This window comes from Sorex araneus, chromosome 11, assembly GCF_027595985.1.
Source record: "Sorex araneus isolate mSorAra2 chromosome 11, mSorAra2.pri, whole genome shotgun sequence".
Classification (NCBI taxonomy): Eukaryota; Metazoa; Chordata; class Mammalia; order Eulipotyphla; family Soricidae; genus Sorex; species Sorex araneus.
Window position 1 is genome coordinate 19,567,551 of NC_073312.1, and position 18,196 is coordinate 19,585,746.

The following is an 18,196-nucleotide window of genomic DNA, read 5'->3' on the forward strand; positions in this document are numbered from 1 at the left end:
AAATATGAAGATTGCTATCTTTGAGATGTCCTGTGAAATATATTTTTGGGGGATCAGATTGCTGCCAGTAGCAAAGTACTCAAATATCAGTTTCCTTTATAGTTATTTTGCTCTACCCTCTAAAATATGTTGTTCTAAACAGAAATGTAAAGTAGTAGAGGCATTCTTTTCTCTCCTTGTCTCCTATTACTACGACCTCTTTGTTCCCAGCAGAACATCTGTACTTTCTACCCTGAATAAAAGATCCACACATATTCCTCCACTCTTAGTGGTCCTCAGTGGTTATCATCCTGGCCACAGCACCAGTTTTCCTAGTAATCTTTGAAGTCAGAATTTCCATTGTTCTGGTTTTCAGAGAATTCCTGCTCTACTTCCTGTAGAACTTTTACATATTCTTCTTGTCTATCCCCATGTGATTTGAAACTATTACACAGGGTCTTTATCATTGTTTTTCAGATAGAAGAAACTATTTTGTTTTTGTCAAAAATAATATGTTTAGCAATGTCAAGGCACTGTAGACAGGTGTGTCTTTTTGTACAGTTTTCAAGTTGCTTTTAAGGATAATGATACTTTGGTTATAAACCCCACTTCCAAAAATTCCTGTAAATGGCCATATCTTGTATTTTGATTGTATATCCAATTGCATTTTTTCTTTAGTTGAATATTTTTATATTTAGTGCACTAATTTTATGCTATCTCATGGGACAGCCTCAAGATTTATTTTTGAGTACAGTAACTCTTAGGTTAAAGTGCATAAGGTACGCTAGCACCAAAGCTTTAAAATGCCAACGAAGACTTTATTATCATTTTGGGTCTTGGGCCACACCATGTGGTTCTCAGTGCTCCCTCCCATCTCTACATTCGAGGATCACTCTAGGTGGTGTTTTGGACACTATATGTGATGTTGGAAATTGAATAGAGTTTGTCACAAGTATGGCAAGCATCTTACCCCCTATAATATTGCTCCAGCCCCCAAAAACCTTATTCTTGGATATTTTAAATTCTCCCTTTACTTAAATTTTTTTTAAAAAAACTTATATTTCTTTGTATCTTGACACCGTGATTTCTGTTTGGGGGTCAGATTCAAGATCAGCCTCTCTAGATCCCCTTATTCATCCCCAGGGAATAATAAAACAGTGCCAGAGAGGGACTCTGCAAGTGGGAAATAAGAAGAAAACAAATGCAATTTGGTATAAGTAGCAAAGCCATTATGTGAGAAAAGGGCAAGTCAAGAAGGGGGAGGGACCAGCCACAGAAGGGTGTGTGCTGATGGCTTTTATCCTAGTGGCTTTCGTGTCCACAGTGACGTGCAGCGTGTTTCTAAGCATTTCTCATCCTCTTTCATCTTTATTTCTGCCAAGTACTTTGTGCTGCAGATATCCGCATTTCCTCACTACCCTTCTGAGCTTCCTTTCATCTTTTTTTTTTTTCCCCCTCTGGTCAGACACTTCATTCTCCTGTTTTCCCCACTCCTTTCATGGGTACATACACACACACACACAAGCACATTGTTGTTGATCTCCAATAAAAAATTGCCATCTTAGAAGGATGGCGAAATGTAGAATTTGCTTCAGTTTTGTTTGCTTTCACAGTGCTGGGGATTGCGTTACCCTCGGAAGTGCTCCAGGCTTACTTTGGGCTCAGTGCTCGGGGATCATCATCTGGCAGTCCTGGGAGCCATGTAGGAAGTCAGGGATTGAACCCAGTTCTGCTGCACGTAAGGCAAACATCCTACTACTGTGTGATCTCTCTAACCCCCACATAATTTGCTGATTAAGGGTGTTAGCTGTGGTGATTCTTAGTATCTATTATACATTCAAGGAGCTAAGTGTTATTTTTATTTGTTTGTGTAAGCGTAGGATTGCCATTAGTAATTGCTGCTCTGAACTTTGGGAAAATCTTATACAATGTGGAGACTAAGAAGGAAAATGCACGTTTCTTAGGGTTTAGGAAGAGCTTAACATGATATACATTGAAACCTTATCATTGGCAAGATTTTAATTTATGGTGACTAAAATTAATTTTAATGACACTCAACATTATTTATAATTAATTATTTTTTGTTAATTTAGCACATTTCTTTAATATGGGCAGATAAGGCCAAAGCATATTGATCTGTGTTTTTCAAGAATAAAAACTTTATTTTCCCAGGATTTTCTGATGGCACTTGACGTAAGAGCCTAAATTGGATGGCAGACTAAATGGAAATCTTTTGTTGCAGAAGAGGAAAATCAAATTTCTAGCTGTTAATACCTGCTAGCGCACTTTGTTTTCTCCCTCTTTAGCAGACAGACCCAATTTCTTCAGTGTTGTTTTTTTTTTATGTAAAGAGCCTGTGGCAATACAAATGCCCATCTGTATCACAAAGTACAAAGACCCATGTCTTGAACACCAGACTCTGTTCTTCTGAAGATTCTTCTCATTCCTCTGTGTGCTATTAACTGCAATTCATAATCTGAATAAATAGGTGCTATCTTGTCATGGAGGTTATTTTTTTTTAATACTTGCTCAGCGTTATCTACATCAGGACATTTTGTGACTCTGCAGCGTTTATTGAGCACTATATTAAAACTGGAATAAACTCTGACAAAGTGTCAGGAGAATGAGAAACTGGTAACATTTCTGACACTTTTTTTCATAGAATATACTTTCAAAGACAGCATTTGGCTGATTATTTTTTAGAAGGCTGATGTTGCCTTGCTTGCATCATCATGTACTTTTTTTCAGGGAATGGTTGTACTTTTATTTCAATCTTGACATTGGTAGTCCTTAGATGTTATTGCAAAATAAATTCTAAGTGTGAACACCCATTAAAAATACTGCAAGTACAGGTGCATGAGACTGTCTCTGGTTCACCCCTCCCCCCACCCCCGCAATCAACGGAACTGGATCTAGCATGGCCTATTGGCCCTCATCTTATCCTTATTTCTTTCTTGGACAAGGAGGTCTCCACAGAGATGGATGAGGAAAGGGTTCTTCTTTTCTTCTGCTTACAAATGTAAGCACTTACCTTTCTGCAGTAGTATTCTCTAAGATTTTAGAAACAATTGCATAATATATAAGGAACTTCATAATTGGATCCCTTCATATTTTTCCTTTAATGTCTACTCTGAAATTATTAAAGCTACTCAGTTCAGTAGATCTAGTTGTGCCTAGATAAGAGTTATCCTCTCTTTAAGGCCTTTATTCCTGCTGTGTAATCTCTAAATAGAATTATCCTCCAATCTCCCTACCCACTGACAACACCGTTACATATTCTTTTTTTTTGGTTTCTTTAATTTTGGGGTCACACATGGTGGTACCGGGGATAAAACTTTGGTCAGCTGTGTGCACAGCAAGTGCCTTAAACCTGTCCTGTCTGGACAGTCTCATGATTACATATTCTTGAAAATTCATTCAGACTATTGATTTTTTCAAAGGCTTCCTTCTTTCTGTCTCAATATGCAAGTGAAATTGTGTTCCTCTTCTATGTTCAAATAGCAACCTTAATATTAGAACCCTTGCTTTAAAGATTACTATCTCTTATATTAGTACCAAAGCCCATAATGACAAAGAATATGTGGCCCTTGTTTTTATTACAAAATAGGAACTTGTAAGGTTTCACAAATTAAAAAGTGACTTTATTTATGTATTTGGGAATTGACTATTTTTCTCTATTGGTTTATGATAATAGATCATTTTGGTTATTTTTGTAATATATGGGGTGCCTATGGTATAACAAAAAGTCTTTATAACCAATAATAATTTTAATGTGAGTATGAGTATTAATGTTCTCTGCTTACCTCTTGGAATAAGAAAGAAAAAAGAAAGAAATCAGCTCATTTTGAGCTATGTGCCAGGAATTTACTAGCTACTTTAAAGTATATATTCCTTAAAAAAGGATCCTCTTTTTATAGCTTAAAAAATTAAAGCATTGAGACATTAAGCAAGTTGCCAAGTGTCTCGCATACAGAAAAATTGACACATGCTGATATGACTGATTATGCCTTCTCTTTTATCCAAAAACATTCATTAAAAAGTTTTAAAATACACCTATGGCATTTAGAGTGCCTGACATGGAACTACAGAAAAAGTTGAGTTTCTCTGTCAATGAGGATAGACAAATTAATTAACAATTGAAAAAGACCTAATATCTGCTCTGCAAAACTATATTAATAGTTCTGAAAGTCTTGGAAGAAATATCCACCGTAGCTTACGTGATTCTCTGCTGAAAAGCCTTCAACTTCACTTACTTACAGCTGAGACACAGACCATAACAGTTAAAGAGGCAGAAAGGTAAGAGGGAATTTAAGGCAGAAACACCAATATGTTGAAAAGACTTCCCTCTTACTTTCCGTGAAATTCACTCCAGGAAGGAGTTGATTTTCCCAATTAGCTATAAAGGCAGCTAAAAATATACAACATGCATTGATCTAATTGACCTTTTATAAAGAATTCTGGACCAACATTTTCCATTTTATATTTATAGTGAGATTCTTTCTGAGTCCAGAACTGAATAACCAAGTATGTAATATATAGCAATCAACAATTACCACTGTGAAAATGTATATATGTATACATGTGTGTCTATGCATAGCTAGCTAGATAGCTGGATAGAGGAGAAAAACGTTTCTTCTATACTTTGGCAAGCACGAAGAATTCAGTGACAGATGGTCACTTGCTTTTGGCTAACTTAATGAAGTAAGAGATGCATTTATGCAGAGAAGTTCAGCAAACCATGATGAACCATGATGAGGATTATATAGGACAATGTAGACACATAAAGCAAAGGTGGTCAAGTCTTTGTGGTTATTATCAGATGTAAATTTTACTATTTGAACAGAAATATAGCCATTTTAAAATCTTCACTCTGAAATTAAGATCGTCAAGGACACATTTTGAATTAAATTATATACCTATGTTGCTTTAATTTATTGCTGTTTTACAGATTTGTTAAGGTAAAAATGACAAGTAAGATTTGAATTCATTGATTGTTTTGTGTGAGTGTAGGGGCATCCCTAATGGAGCTCCAGGGTCCTGGGGGTTGGTGGTTAATTTCTGGCAATTTTTAGCCAGATGAATAAAATGGTTCAATGGTAGGACCTGAAGATGCTGTGGGCTGCCCAGGCACGGCAGAGACCACCTGGGCAACCTTGGTGGTATGTGCAGGTCTCCAGGTATACCCCTCAGCATACTCTTGAAGACCATGTGATCCATGCCTTAAACGCTTTAGTACCTCCCTGGATCCAGTTGTAATATATATGAATCACATAACAGGTTATACATATATTTGTATATATTATATTTAATATTCATTTATATGACAGTTTCTACAGAGCATTGAGTCTGCATATCAATTACCTCTTATCATTTGTTTTCTTGTTTGTTTGTTTTTGGTGAATACCTTTAGGTTGTACTCTCTTGGCAAATTTTAATTTTCCAATGTTACTACTATGGTCATCATGTTGCATGTTAGATCCTCAGACCTTATTCAACTTCTAACTTAAAGTCTATAGTAGTTATTACCATCAGCTTCCCATTTTCCCAACCTTATTGTCCCTGTCACTGTTATTACCATCATTGAACATATAAGTTGTTCTTAAAACACAGAACTCACTTAAATATATACTTCTAACTAAAATGCAGTCATAGAAGTGAACTGCCATGAAAGTAGAAAGGATTTCACTACTTAACTAAAGTGAGTCGTCTAAAGTGAGGTGCTTCTTCAAGATGTCTGGCTAATGATAAACAGTACTATCAAACCAGGGCCTCTGCAGACATTTGGAATTGCTTGGTTTTAATTTTTGAGAGAGTCTCTTGCCCGCACGCCTGGCTGTCTTCCTCAGGGCCCCTCAGAGGAGATGGGCTCCAGCTTCCCTCCCCACCCCAAGCAGAGCTCCCAGAAGCCGAAGACCACTGGAACCTAGCTACAGCCATTCTCGAGGCCCCTCTCCACACATTTGTACGGGGGAACCCAGGTGTGTGTAATCCCATCAACAGCCAACATCCAGAGACTTAAAAGTGAGCTCCCAGAAGCGCGTATCTTGTAGCCTACTTCTCCCTCTGGGAGAAAATGGCAAGCTTCTGAGAGTTTCCTGCCCACATGGGACAGCCTTGCAAGCTTCTCATTGTGTATTCATATGCTAAATCCAGTAACAAGCTGGATCCCATTCCCCTGACCCTGAAAGAGCCTCTAGTGGGACATCATTGGGAGGGCCAAGTCAAGAGAGACTTCTAAGATCTCAGGGAAAGGACAAATGGAGAGATTAGTGAGCCCGCTCGAGAAATTGATGATTAACAGGATTTTGTGATCGTGATCGTGAACTTTTGAGAATTCACCAGGAAGACAAAGTAGAAGGCATCGATAATTATTTCAGTCTATGTGAATGTAAATCTAGAGGTCATCATAGACTCCATAGGGAAAAAGCACATCAGCAAGGAAAAACTGTTAAAAATTTGTGATTTAACTCCAAAGTTTTATTTTGTTAAGTTGTTTTTATTGAAAATAGAAATTTCGGCGTAGAGTGGGGGTTCTGGCCAGCCCTGGAAATTCTCAGGGCTTACACCTGGCACTGCACTCAGGGATCACTCCTGGAGGTGTCCCAGGGAACATACCAAGTGCCAGGGATTGAACCTGTATCAGCCTCATGGCAAGGCAAGCACTCTATCTGCTGTACCTTTGTTCCAGCCCCGTTAGAAACTTTTTAAGCAGAAAAAGGGTGACAATTAATCACCTACACTTCAGAGTAACAGAGCATTATATTTTTCCCTTGTATCTGTTAGATGCCACAAAGGGCAAAGTTAATGGAAACGACAGCCCCCACCCCATGATAATAAAATATCTTAGGAGACTATTGTTTTATGTGAGGACACAAGAACTGGGAATGACACAACTGGGTAGAGGGTAATTATTTTGTTTCCCGCTGACATTAACCCTAAGCCAAGCAGGTAGGTTGGCGTGCTACTTCCTAATTTTGAAATATGGGGTTTCTCCTGGGACTGACAGGTTCTAGTCATTTCAAAGAGAAACTCAGATTTCAGAAATGTGGGCCATGGGTAATTATAACTATTTAGTAATAATTTGGGGGAAAAAATAAGATTCGCTGCTGAGATTTCTCGTTTGAAAATTGTTAGGGAGTTTGTTTCCATTTTATATGCTCAGGACTGTGGCCTTAGCAGAAGTCACCTTTAGATTCAGTCAGCACTTTGGTGGCAGAGGTGAACAGCCAACATGATGGATCAGCGGTTGCTGTGTACTTAACTGAAACTAAGGACCTATGTGCCGCTGCTTGCCAGTATCCAGACCCAGTGCTATGCGCTGGGCAAGTACATATTTCCTGTCTCTTCCAAAATCCCTCATTAGGCCATTGCTGCTTCTCAGGAGAAGAAAGCAGGATTTAATGTTTCAAGCATTGACTTTGAATAGCGGGCCATGTATCAATCAGAGGAAACTTAACTGACAATGATAATAGTGCCTTAAGGAGACTTCCTCTCTTAAGATGGAGATAGAATAAGCTAACTCAGCTTTAGACCCTTTGCACATGTAAAATAACGTTTCCAAATAAGAAGGGTTCTGGGCATGCCCTTAGGACAATGATTAATTTGTCAATTTCAAAGCGTTCACAGACTTTTATAGACATCCTCCCTCTTTCCCTTTTTCACTCCTCCCTGGCTTTCTTCTTATTCTCAGTCTCCCTTCTTCCCTTTCTTCCTTCCTCGTCTCATAATCCATGGAGACAGGGATAGTTAGCTACAGAATTTTTATATCATGTTTTTTTAAAAAAAACAATAAAAGTCTTTCTTTTCAATATACTATTTCCTGAAGTGGGAGATACCAGTTACCAGGAATTCTGATAACAGATCCAGGGAAAAAAGTGTATCTTCTAGTGAAATTAGGCGTTACTTTGTGTTTGCTGATTTAAAGAAAGTAGATATCCAAAGAGACACAAAGAAAGTTTGTTAGTTTGTTTTCTGAAAAAAAAAATGGAGGTATTGGGAACATGTTAGTGTTGGTGTGGCTGCTTTTACAAGGGGGAAAGCCCCAAAATAATAGTTGGTAGGAATTATGTTTAGGGTACAACTTGGAAGTATTTCATGGAAGATGTGACTTTACAGAGGCATAGAAAGTGAACAGAAGCGAGAAACTGAGCTTTTAGGAACAAAAGAAGGTAGTTTCAGAGAACAGAAACCTTTCATTTTCACTGTATTTGGGGAAACAAAGCACCTGGCGTCTGCCAGCACAGGGCTGGTGTCCCACACAGAGTCTGGAAAGCCTTGAGTAATTTTAACATCTGCTGTTTCTTTTTTCTTTCTTTTTTTTTTTTGGCTTTTTGGGTCACACCCAGTGATGCACAGGGGTTACTTCTGCCTCATGCACTCAGAAATTACTCCCGGTGGTGCTCGGAGGACCATATGGGATGCTGGGAATCGAACCCGGGTCGGCCGCATGCAAGGCAAACGCCCTACCCGCTGTGCTATCCCTCCAGCCCCCATCTGCTGTTTCTTACGTGAATTTGTTGGCTGGGCTAGAAGAAGGAGGCCATTATGTTCATGTTGAAAAGGAATGTGTTAAATCAAAGGTCTGCAGATCCTGTTAAAAATGTCTGTAGGGTCCCGAATTTAATTCATCTTGCTGTCTAAAAGTTCAGAAGATATAATAAATCCATGCATATTATTTATGTAATAAGATAATTATTTTCTGATGAACGTGTCTCCTTACAGGAATATAGTGAACAATATGTGCCAGTGAGGCATTTTCAGGAGGCTTTGTCCTCTTTCCCTCAGGGTTTTGAATCCAGGCACCGAGAACTACAGGAGGTGCTTCTGCTTTTCCCCCTCTCACTGGCCAAACGATACTGGAAATAGGCACACTATGGTCTACTGCATTGGTTCAGTCACACGGTTTGCTTGTAGTTCACTGTACAGTAGGAAGTAGTCTGTACATTTCAAATGAAAACTTAATTAGATCAGTTTGCTATGTAAATCAGCACTCCAGTCATCTAGCAAAAGCAGCCTGCCTGGCATCTGCCTGATAAGTCTTGAAAGTTTAATATATTGTCAGGAAGATGGTTGCAGGAGGACCCAGATGCCATATGTAGGACTTATTTGCAAGTCTGAACTAATAATACATAATATCTGTACCGAACTTAAGTCTGTCCCTCATCAAATAAAGTTTTCATCATCATTTTTATTTGAAGTGGAAATTTTTCTGTCAGGCTACATAAATAAATAGGATAAATATATTGCAAATTTCATGGTTTTAGAATCCAGTGGGCATTTGTTGTGGGCTCAACGGAGTTTCTAAGTCATTAATGTTGGCGTTTCATTACTTATTAGGTCTGTCATGGGGAACAGCAAGGATGCAGATCTCGTGCACCTTGAGGCCCGGACAGTGGATGGTCGTAAGTATATCAACATTCCCACGATGCTCATAGTATTTGTTTTTTGAGTCTGTCATGAACCAAATTTTTCAAGGGAAGCAAAGTGTAACTATTCATGTCATTTGGACCTGAGGACTTTTCCTATCCTTTACTCAGCTACAATTGTCTTAATAACTTTTAACAACGTTCACATTAGATGTGAACTTGCTTAAGCAAGTAGGTTTTCTTGCCTTGTAATTTAAAAAAAAACTCCAAAATTCCTTATTCCTAACATATAGTGTATTTACTATGTTATTTCTGCTATTTTCTTTTGGTTTATTTTCACTTTCTTTGCCTGACTGTATTTTTGGAGATTCATAAAGCACTTCGAAGGGGAATCTTTTCATTTCTACCTCATCATAGGCAGCAGGACAGGCAATCTTTTGTCTCTTGGAATTTCTTAACTATCATTATTTTGTATCAATAGTTATATCAATAACTATGCTTCTTGTAGATATTGTAGCTTTAGGAGGAAAACAAGTTTGAAACCAAAAATTCAGAATCCATGCCTGAATGACTTAAAATTCCAATTATTTATAGTGCGTGCTTGGAAAATATGTTTAAATCATTCATGCCTCCATTTTTTCAACTGTAAGTCAAGAGAGTTCTTAATGATCATTCGTGAAGGAATTGACACTTTGACTTGGAACAGAAATTATAAGAAGGAGAGCCTAAGACATAGACCAGTAACTAGGGTGCTTGCCTAGCAAGCTGCCAATCTGAGTTTGATTAGCCATCCTATACGGTCCCTCAGATGTCAGAAGTAGTAATCTCTGAGTGCAGAGTCAGGAATAAGTCCTGACTATCAGTAGGTGTGACCCCATGCTCCCCACAAAAAAAATTATGCTAAACACTTTCAGTTATTTATCACAACTAATCTTTACCAAACTTTTAAATTGTTGCTTTCATTTCACAGATGAAGAAACTAAAGCACAGAAAGTTTAATATATTTAAGCAAGAATGACATCCTCCCGTCCCCTTGTCTAGTCCTAAAGAATCCAGAAGCACTCAGCAATTGAAAAAGCACCCCAAGGTCAAAGACAGGGCACTGCAGAAAAATTAAAGAGATCAAAGAAAAATATAAAAAGTAAGATGTCTCGAAGAAAATTGAGGCGAGGGAAAGAAAGTCTCTAGATTAAAGGAATATAATAAAGAGAAGGATAATGGACTGTCCACACTGCACAGTTACCCTGTCACTTCTGGGTATAGAAGTTGATGATATATATTTCTCGCTTTCATCTGACAGAAGCAGGTGGTTACCCCTGCACTCACAGATCTCCAGAAACCACATCTACCTGCTGACTAGACACACACACACACATCTATGATGGGCCTTTCACCTCTCCTTTTGGGAAATGATTACATTCATTGGCAGAATTTGAACCTGCCCTGCATCTGAGCTTCCTTTGTAAGGAAGGGCAGGGTGCCCTAAGTAATACTCCCAGGGCCAGGCCTCACACCGAGTGAGCATAATGTCATAAAGTACCTTTTCCACCTTGTCAGCAGGTTTTTTGACAATGTTTTCTTAGATTCCAAGGTCCAGTTTTTACCATGCAATAGCCAGAGCATTCTTCCCCTAAGGCAAAAAGTAGTCCTGTCATCTGTCAGAATGTTTGATTTACTTCCTGTTTCCTTGATGGAAAATCAAAGTTTCCCCTTCAGTGTAGATCCAGTACCATCAGGGCCTCCTCCTCTTTCTCAGTTCGTCTCGCTCTGCCCTTTTCTCACTTCTTGCCTGGAGGTCTGTGGACTTGCTTTCAATTATTGGAGCATGCAGAGTTCTGTTCGGCCACAAAGATCACAGACTTATTATTTCTTCTGCCTGGAATGTTCTCCTCTCTTATCTCCTCCTTTACCAATCCAGTGTAATATATCAGGTTGATGAAGCTCTTGTTAAGCAACCATTTCTACTTTTGTTTAAAGAATTTTGATTGAACCACCATGAGATATACTGTTACAAAGTTGTTCATGATTGGAAACCATTATGACAATGAGAGTTGAAAATGATCATTCTCGACAAGAATTGAATACTGAAAGTAGATAAATGAGTATACATTTCTATATATATATTTTTTGCTTTTTGGGTCACACCCAGCGATGGACAGGGGTTCCTCCTGGCTCTGCATTCAGGAATTACCCCTGGCGGTGCTCTTCCATATGGGATGCTGGGAATCGAACCCGGGTTGGCCGCATGCAAGGCAAATACCCTACCTGCTGTGCTATTGTTCCGGCCCCCACATTTCTATATTTTTTAACTGATAATTTAGAAGTAGTTTTAAACTCACATAACTAGTTTAGAGAGCTCCTCTGTGTCCTTCTCTTAACCCCAACTAGTATCTTGTATTAAAATGAGATGTTGGGGCTGGAGCAATAGTACAGTGGGTAGGGTGTTTGCCTTGTATGCGGCTGACTCAGGTTTGATTTCCAGCATCCCCGAGCACCGCCAGGAATAATTCTTGAGTGCAGAGCTAGGAGTAACCTCTGTGCATTGCCAGGTGTGACCCAAAAAGCAAAAAATTAAAAATAATAAAATTAAATTAAATTTAAAAAAATGAGATGTTGATTTTCCTTTATTTGTGTTCTTGATCAGTGCAGAGGGAGATGGCTCAGTCCAAGGGTCTGAGTATAGAGTGCTCAGGGACTATTCCCAGAAGCCCTGGCTGTGGTTGGGGAAGGACTTAAATAAGGATGACTCGAGAGTCTTTGTGGTACCAGGATCCAAATAGGGTCGCCTGTATGTGAGGCATCTTGCCCTTTTCAATCTCTCTAGCCCACGAAGGGGTTTGTTTTCATCTCATTTGTTCTTTTTTGTTCACTGTGCTTATCTCAGTTTGAAACGCATTTCATTTGAAAGACTGTTTGATCTGAGCCTTTTCTGCCCACCAGCCTGTAAATTCTTTGTGTGTGGGGGACAGTGTATATCTTTGTTCAGTGTTGTGTGTCCAGCCCATGTCGATATGCAGACGTGGCTTAATAAATACTTGCTGAGTGACTGAATGCATAGTTGACCAATTGTCAGGGTTACCGTCTGGCTAGCTAATTTCACCCAAGTGGTCTGAGCTTTTTTAGAATATTACTTCCAAATTTACATGCATCAGATGCCCCTCAGGCTCTTGTTAAGACATGGATTCTGATTCCAAAGGGACTGGGACGTCTGCATTCCTAACAAGCTCCCAGGTGAAGCCGCGGCTGCTGGACTGTGGCACATGCTCTGCGTAACAAAGTCCCACAAGGAAAAACTAATAAAAGAGCTTTAGGGTCTGTTTCCCATGGCGACAGCCCTTGTTTAGAAAGCTCTGCGTGATACTGGGAGCATCCCAGATTGCTTTCATTTTCAAGCTTTGGGGGATAAAGCTGCATTCTGGCTTGTGGTATCTAATGCACATAACCCCTGTCCTAAAAACAACCAAGGTCTTCACTTGCCCTGAACTGCACGATTTCTTTCACTCTGTATTATTCTGGTGCTCCCTGAACACAAAAGGTTGAAAATGCCAAATTGTCATCTCAGACTCAGCTTTCACATGCATCAAATAGATTGATTCTAATTTTATTTACTATTATTATTATTATTATTATTATTATTATTATTATTATTATTATTATTATTGTGATCATAATTTTGCAAAAGCAGCATCTTGAGAAACTATCTAAGGATGAAAACTTAATAAAGGGATTTAATTAGAAAAGTTATCCTTCTCTGGTGGAGGGATGGGTGTTTGATCACTGTATGACTGAAAGTCAATCACGAAAGCTTTGTAACTATCTCATGGTGATGCAATTAAAGCAATCATATTCCTAATTAAAAAATAATAAAATTTAAACAAAGAATAGAAAAAGTTATCCCTGTCAGAACAAAGCCGGGGAGAAAGAAGAAACACCTACCAATTGAAATAAAGGATCTAAGAATAACAATGAGCTTGACCATTTAAAAAAAGTTTTTTTTTTAAGTAATATAGCCTCTTTCTCTTTCTCTCCTCTCTCTCCCTGTCTGTCTCTCTGTCTCTCACAAACACACACACACACACACACACACACACACACACACACACATACATAACTGCTTCCCTCTCTCATCATTTCTCCCTGTCTCCTCTCCCCAGACTTCTCAGGTTGGACAGTCAGTTACCACGTGTCCAGGTGAAAGAAAGAGAGAAGGAAAGAAGGGCCCCATGGTGTCAGAATGCTTAGGAGTTGATGAAACTTTCAGAGTTATCAAAACCAGACTCCTGGCTTGCCACTTGCTCCAAGAGTTTCAATATCTATATGTGTTAGCTTCTCTCATTCCAAGACTGAGATTTCTTACCCTTTTCTATCCGTTCTTGCTGTTTTGCCACACAATTTCAGTATATAAGAAACCATTGTTTCGGTTCGTCACTGCAGATTATTTAGCATATAGAAAAAAATGAGTTTTGTTGTACTATAGACAACTCTGTTTTTCTATCTGATTTTAATGGTTTAAGGTATTTTGGCACCAAGGCACTAAGGCATTGACAAAAAAGATCACTCATTTGCTTATTTGGCCATTTCTATGAGGTGGATTTTTCTAGACTTATTATTCAAAGTGTAGTCTTAGTCCTTTTCATGTTTCTAGATAACATTTTAAAATGATTTCTTGTTCAACTGAAGGGTACAGGCGCTCTGGAAAGCCTTTTCTCTAGAGAAAGGGCTGTGAATGGCATCAAAGCTTCTTGCCAACTGCACTCTAAAATCCGGGTATCAGGTAGTCACAGTTGTGACAAGAATATGATTCTTTTCTGTATTACCTCTCTGCCTTAGAAGGCAAGCCAAAGTGAGCAACCTTTTTTACAATCAATCACAGGAAGTATTATTGGCTCACTTTTAACATATTTATTGGATGTGACATTTGCTATTGGCCCTACAATCAATGAAGAGAACTTGAGAGGCCCTCATCAAGGAAACAAAGACTTGGCTGTTTAATAATTGTGTATGTGTGTGTTTGTGTGTGTGTTGTGTAGCCAGTATATTAAACTGTAGTCTGGCATATTTAACCACTACATTCAATTGGTTTTCCTTTTATGGGTGCATAGATGTGTGTCTGTATGTAATGTTTGTACTTAAAGCGGAATAGTCCACTGAACTTTTGGCTTGAAAGCTTTGTGAGAAACCACATCTTATTTTATTTTAGTTGTGTGTGTAAAACATAACTCAGAGTCTGATAAATTTAATGTTTATTGTCTTACTAAATATACGAGTATCATTATGTAGACATATTTTTGTTTCAATATTTTATTAAAATCAAGATAACATAGTTACGATAATATTGAGGGGTTTTGTTTTTGAAGTGTTTTCTCTAAGTCAATTCCCACCAAAATGCCTAAGGCTCTCCATCATTATCCTTATATCAGTTCTGAGTCTACCCATCCTATCTCCCATTGACATGTCTCCTTAAAGAAGAATCTTTAATCATCCAGTCTGTGGATTTTTGTACGACTAATGAAGGAGTTCAAGAATCTCGCCAACCCTCTAAAATTTGTGTACCACTGAGTAAGTGCACTTGGTTTTGGAGAAAAAAAAACAGAACTGTTCTCAGAAATCTTAATAAACAATCTATCAGGGTCATATTTGTTCTGTTTTCATTTTCATCTCATCTATCAACTTATAAGACAACCTACTGCACCAATTTAGCCAGTATAGTCTCTCTTTTTTAATTGTGAAAGGGATGGGCCAGCCGGTGACGTGTGTGTGTGTGTGTGTGTGTGTGTGTGTGTGTGTGTGTGTGTGCGCGCATGTGTTTAGGCTGGTGGTGACCCATGCTAGCAGAGAGGCCACAAAACAGTTTTTTTTAATCCCAATGTTTATTTAAATAAGTAAGTGACCATGGAACAACTTGCCCAACTAATTTCTTTCTCTGGGGAAAACCAGCCATGACCTTTATCTAATTGTAGAAATAACCACCCCAAATTCTTCCTGAAACAAAGCTAAACTTGCATTTCACAACTAGAACAAAATCAAAAAAGGTTCATATCATTGGATAACTATCATCCCACTATTTCTGGTCTTGGTTAAAACTGGCGCCTCATTTTCCTTCCCATTTCCTAGCCTTCCATTCTAATTTTCATGTGTAATGGCATGCGTGTCAATATCGGGATAAGGCAAATACTGATAAAATACTGCAAAGAGATGATTGGGAGCGTAGTTTTCCTCTGTTCTCAGTTTACTAGCTCTGGGGCGCCTGTGTTTTTGCTATAAAAACAGGTTATTTTTATGCCAAACAAATGTAGCAAATACAGCAATAAAATGGATAAGCAATATTTAGATGTACCAAGTGCAAAGTAAAATCCTCTTCCTGACCTTATTTCTATTCCCAAGAGGTAGTTTTCTTGAAATAATCTGTTTTTCAAAAAAAATATTTGAACTTATGTTGGTAAATATGTATACGTATACACTTGCATACAAATTCACAAATGTTCATGTTGTGAAATTGTTATGCCAAATAAGAAGTTAGCAAGTACAATGGCAAGTTAATAAGATTTGTATTTAGCACATATAAATGTAGACACATCTTGGCTAATCACTACAGAGGGTTCCATTATACAATCAACTATGATTTATTTCATCACTGTATCTTTTGTAATATATATTAGCTTTACTTTTTCAAGAAACGTTTTGATACTCGTTGCACATAGTATTAGGTTGGTAAGCATGCATGCTATTACAAGGCGCAAACATGTTGAAAGAAAAATTACTGAAGACAAATCCCTGCTTATAAGTGTTTATGTTTTTTGTAGACAAAATGTATTAACCAGAGATGTAATAATGCATATTCCTTCAACATCAGGAACACCTTTGCAAACCCTTGCAAACCCATCAGGAACTGTTTGCAAACCCTCAACAGTCCATAATATGAGATTATTTTTTAAGTAACCCATTTTATGAGAAGAAGCAAAACAAAACATCCTGTACTTATTTAAATTTGCATTATTTAATTAGGAATGAGGTAAGACTTTTTATTTACTGAGTTCCAAAGGGAGATGGTAGGAACTGTTGATAGAATGGATCGAAGGGATCCAACGGACTGCAGTGGAAGGATACGGTAACTTGGGTGGACATGTGGAGGTAACATGTATTTTAAATAATGCAGAATTATATTCCAAAAGTGTATCATATTGAAACCATTACCCCAAGAAATTTTTTTAAAATAAATTTAAAATCTATTTTCTTTGGGCCAGAGAAAAAGTTGAACATATGCTTTACATGGAATATTCCTAAATTTGATCTACAGTGCCATATACTCCCTGCAAGTATTCCTAGGAGTGATCCCAGAGCACAGAACTGAAAGTATCCTCTCAGCACTGCTAAGTGTGGTCTCAAAACTATAAAAAAAAAAACCCAACCTTAACAATTTTAATTTCCTCCTTAATCAATCATTTTTAAATATCAACTCTGTTCACTGTTTAGAGGATATTGCTATAATATCTATAATATTACTATAATGTCCTTGTGCAAATCTAAAAAGTGTTCGAGATTACTATCTCCACTCCAGTTCTGACACTAGTGCATCAATTGACATTATTCGAACCCCCACCCATTTCATAGCCTTTACATGCTTTCTTTATTCTTTTGTTTACTAATTGCTTTCAGAGTGGAACCTGGGAAGAGGTTTGAAATGTCCCTTTCTGCTTCCCTTCAGATCTCAAGCACTCTCCATCACTTCCCAACTTGCTGACCAAATGCATTCTCACCTCTCCTCTTCTAAATCAAACCTCAGAGATTGGACAGGACAGTGGCAGCTGCACTTTGATTTTCATTTTAACCGCCCCTTCCCAGTCCCATTTTTCATATTATAAAGTCAAAGCCTCTTGATTTCAACTACTAGTCATTTCAAAGAAGACTTTTAGATTCAGTAGGTAAAATGCAGCCTTGATGGCCAACCAGGAAAGGGTGCAATAAGACAGCACATGTCTCACCCGCAGCCTTGAAAATCTAACATCCATCAAGAGTGCATTAATAGGCTTACTAGGCAGCTTTCACGAGGTTCTTTTTATTCTATCATTGTGTCTTCCCCTGTACCTAAGTGCTCAGACATTTGGAGGATATGTACCTCCAATGGGTACACATGAGAAACTTATTCCCAGACCTTGACTCTACCAAAAAGAGTAGGTTTCAGTTGTCTCTGTGAGATGTCCAAGGCCCCAGAGACACACACAGAACCTATATGGATTTATAAGAATTTGGAATATTCTGAATGCTTCTTACCCTTACTTAACAACAACAAAAAATAGTATGAATGGCGGTGGAGATATATAAGGCATTTGACTCACAGGTGGTTGATCAAAGAACATTTGATCTAAGTTTATGATCTTTACAGACTTTTTCCCCCCATCTTCTATGTAGTGTAGTTTGTTGTCCAAGACTAGAGCAACATTTAAAAAATATTTTATTTTAAACACTGTGATTTATAAACTGTTATTAATGGGGTTTTATCCATGAAACACTCAAGCCCCACGCCCTCCATGCAAGTGTCTGCTGTTTCTTCACCTTTGTCTGTGTCCCACCTCCAAATCCTTCCCTGTGGGAAGCTTCCTACTGAAATTCTCAGTTTTTCTTATCTTTGGGAAAATGTTATTCCCCCACAGTTACTTCTGGCACTGATATGGTTCCCAGAGTCTACCAGGAGTGATCTCTGACCATAGAGCCAGGCAAAAGCCCTGAGCACCACCAGGTATGGGCCAAAGAAAAAAAAAAAGATTAAATTTTTTATAACTCATCTATCTCTTTTCCTAGTTATATGTTTTCTGGCAACAGTGATTCTGGCACTGTTGATTATGCCCCTATTA

At 38.2% G+C, this 18,196-nt stretch overlaps 1 protein-coding gene across 5 annotated transcripts in view; it reads left to right on the plus strand.

Annotated features, from left to right (window-relative positions):
* Positions 1 to 18,196, plus strand: part of SORCS1 (sortilin related VPS10 domain containing receptor 1) — a 580,968-nt gene that overhangs the window by 412,746 nt on the left and 150,026 nt on the right. For all 5 annotated transcript variants that reach the window (XM_055118868.1, XM_055118867.1, XM_004611935.3 and 2 more), the window contains exon 6: positions 9,316 to 9,380. In XM_055118868.1, the coding sequence (XP_054974843.1) occupies positions 9,316 to 9,380 (65 nt within the window). The remainder of the gene's footprint in view (positions 1 to 9,315; positions 9,381 to 18,196) is intronic.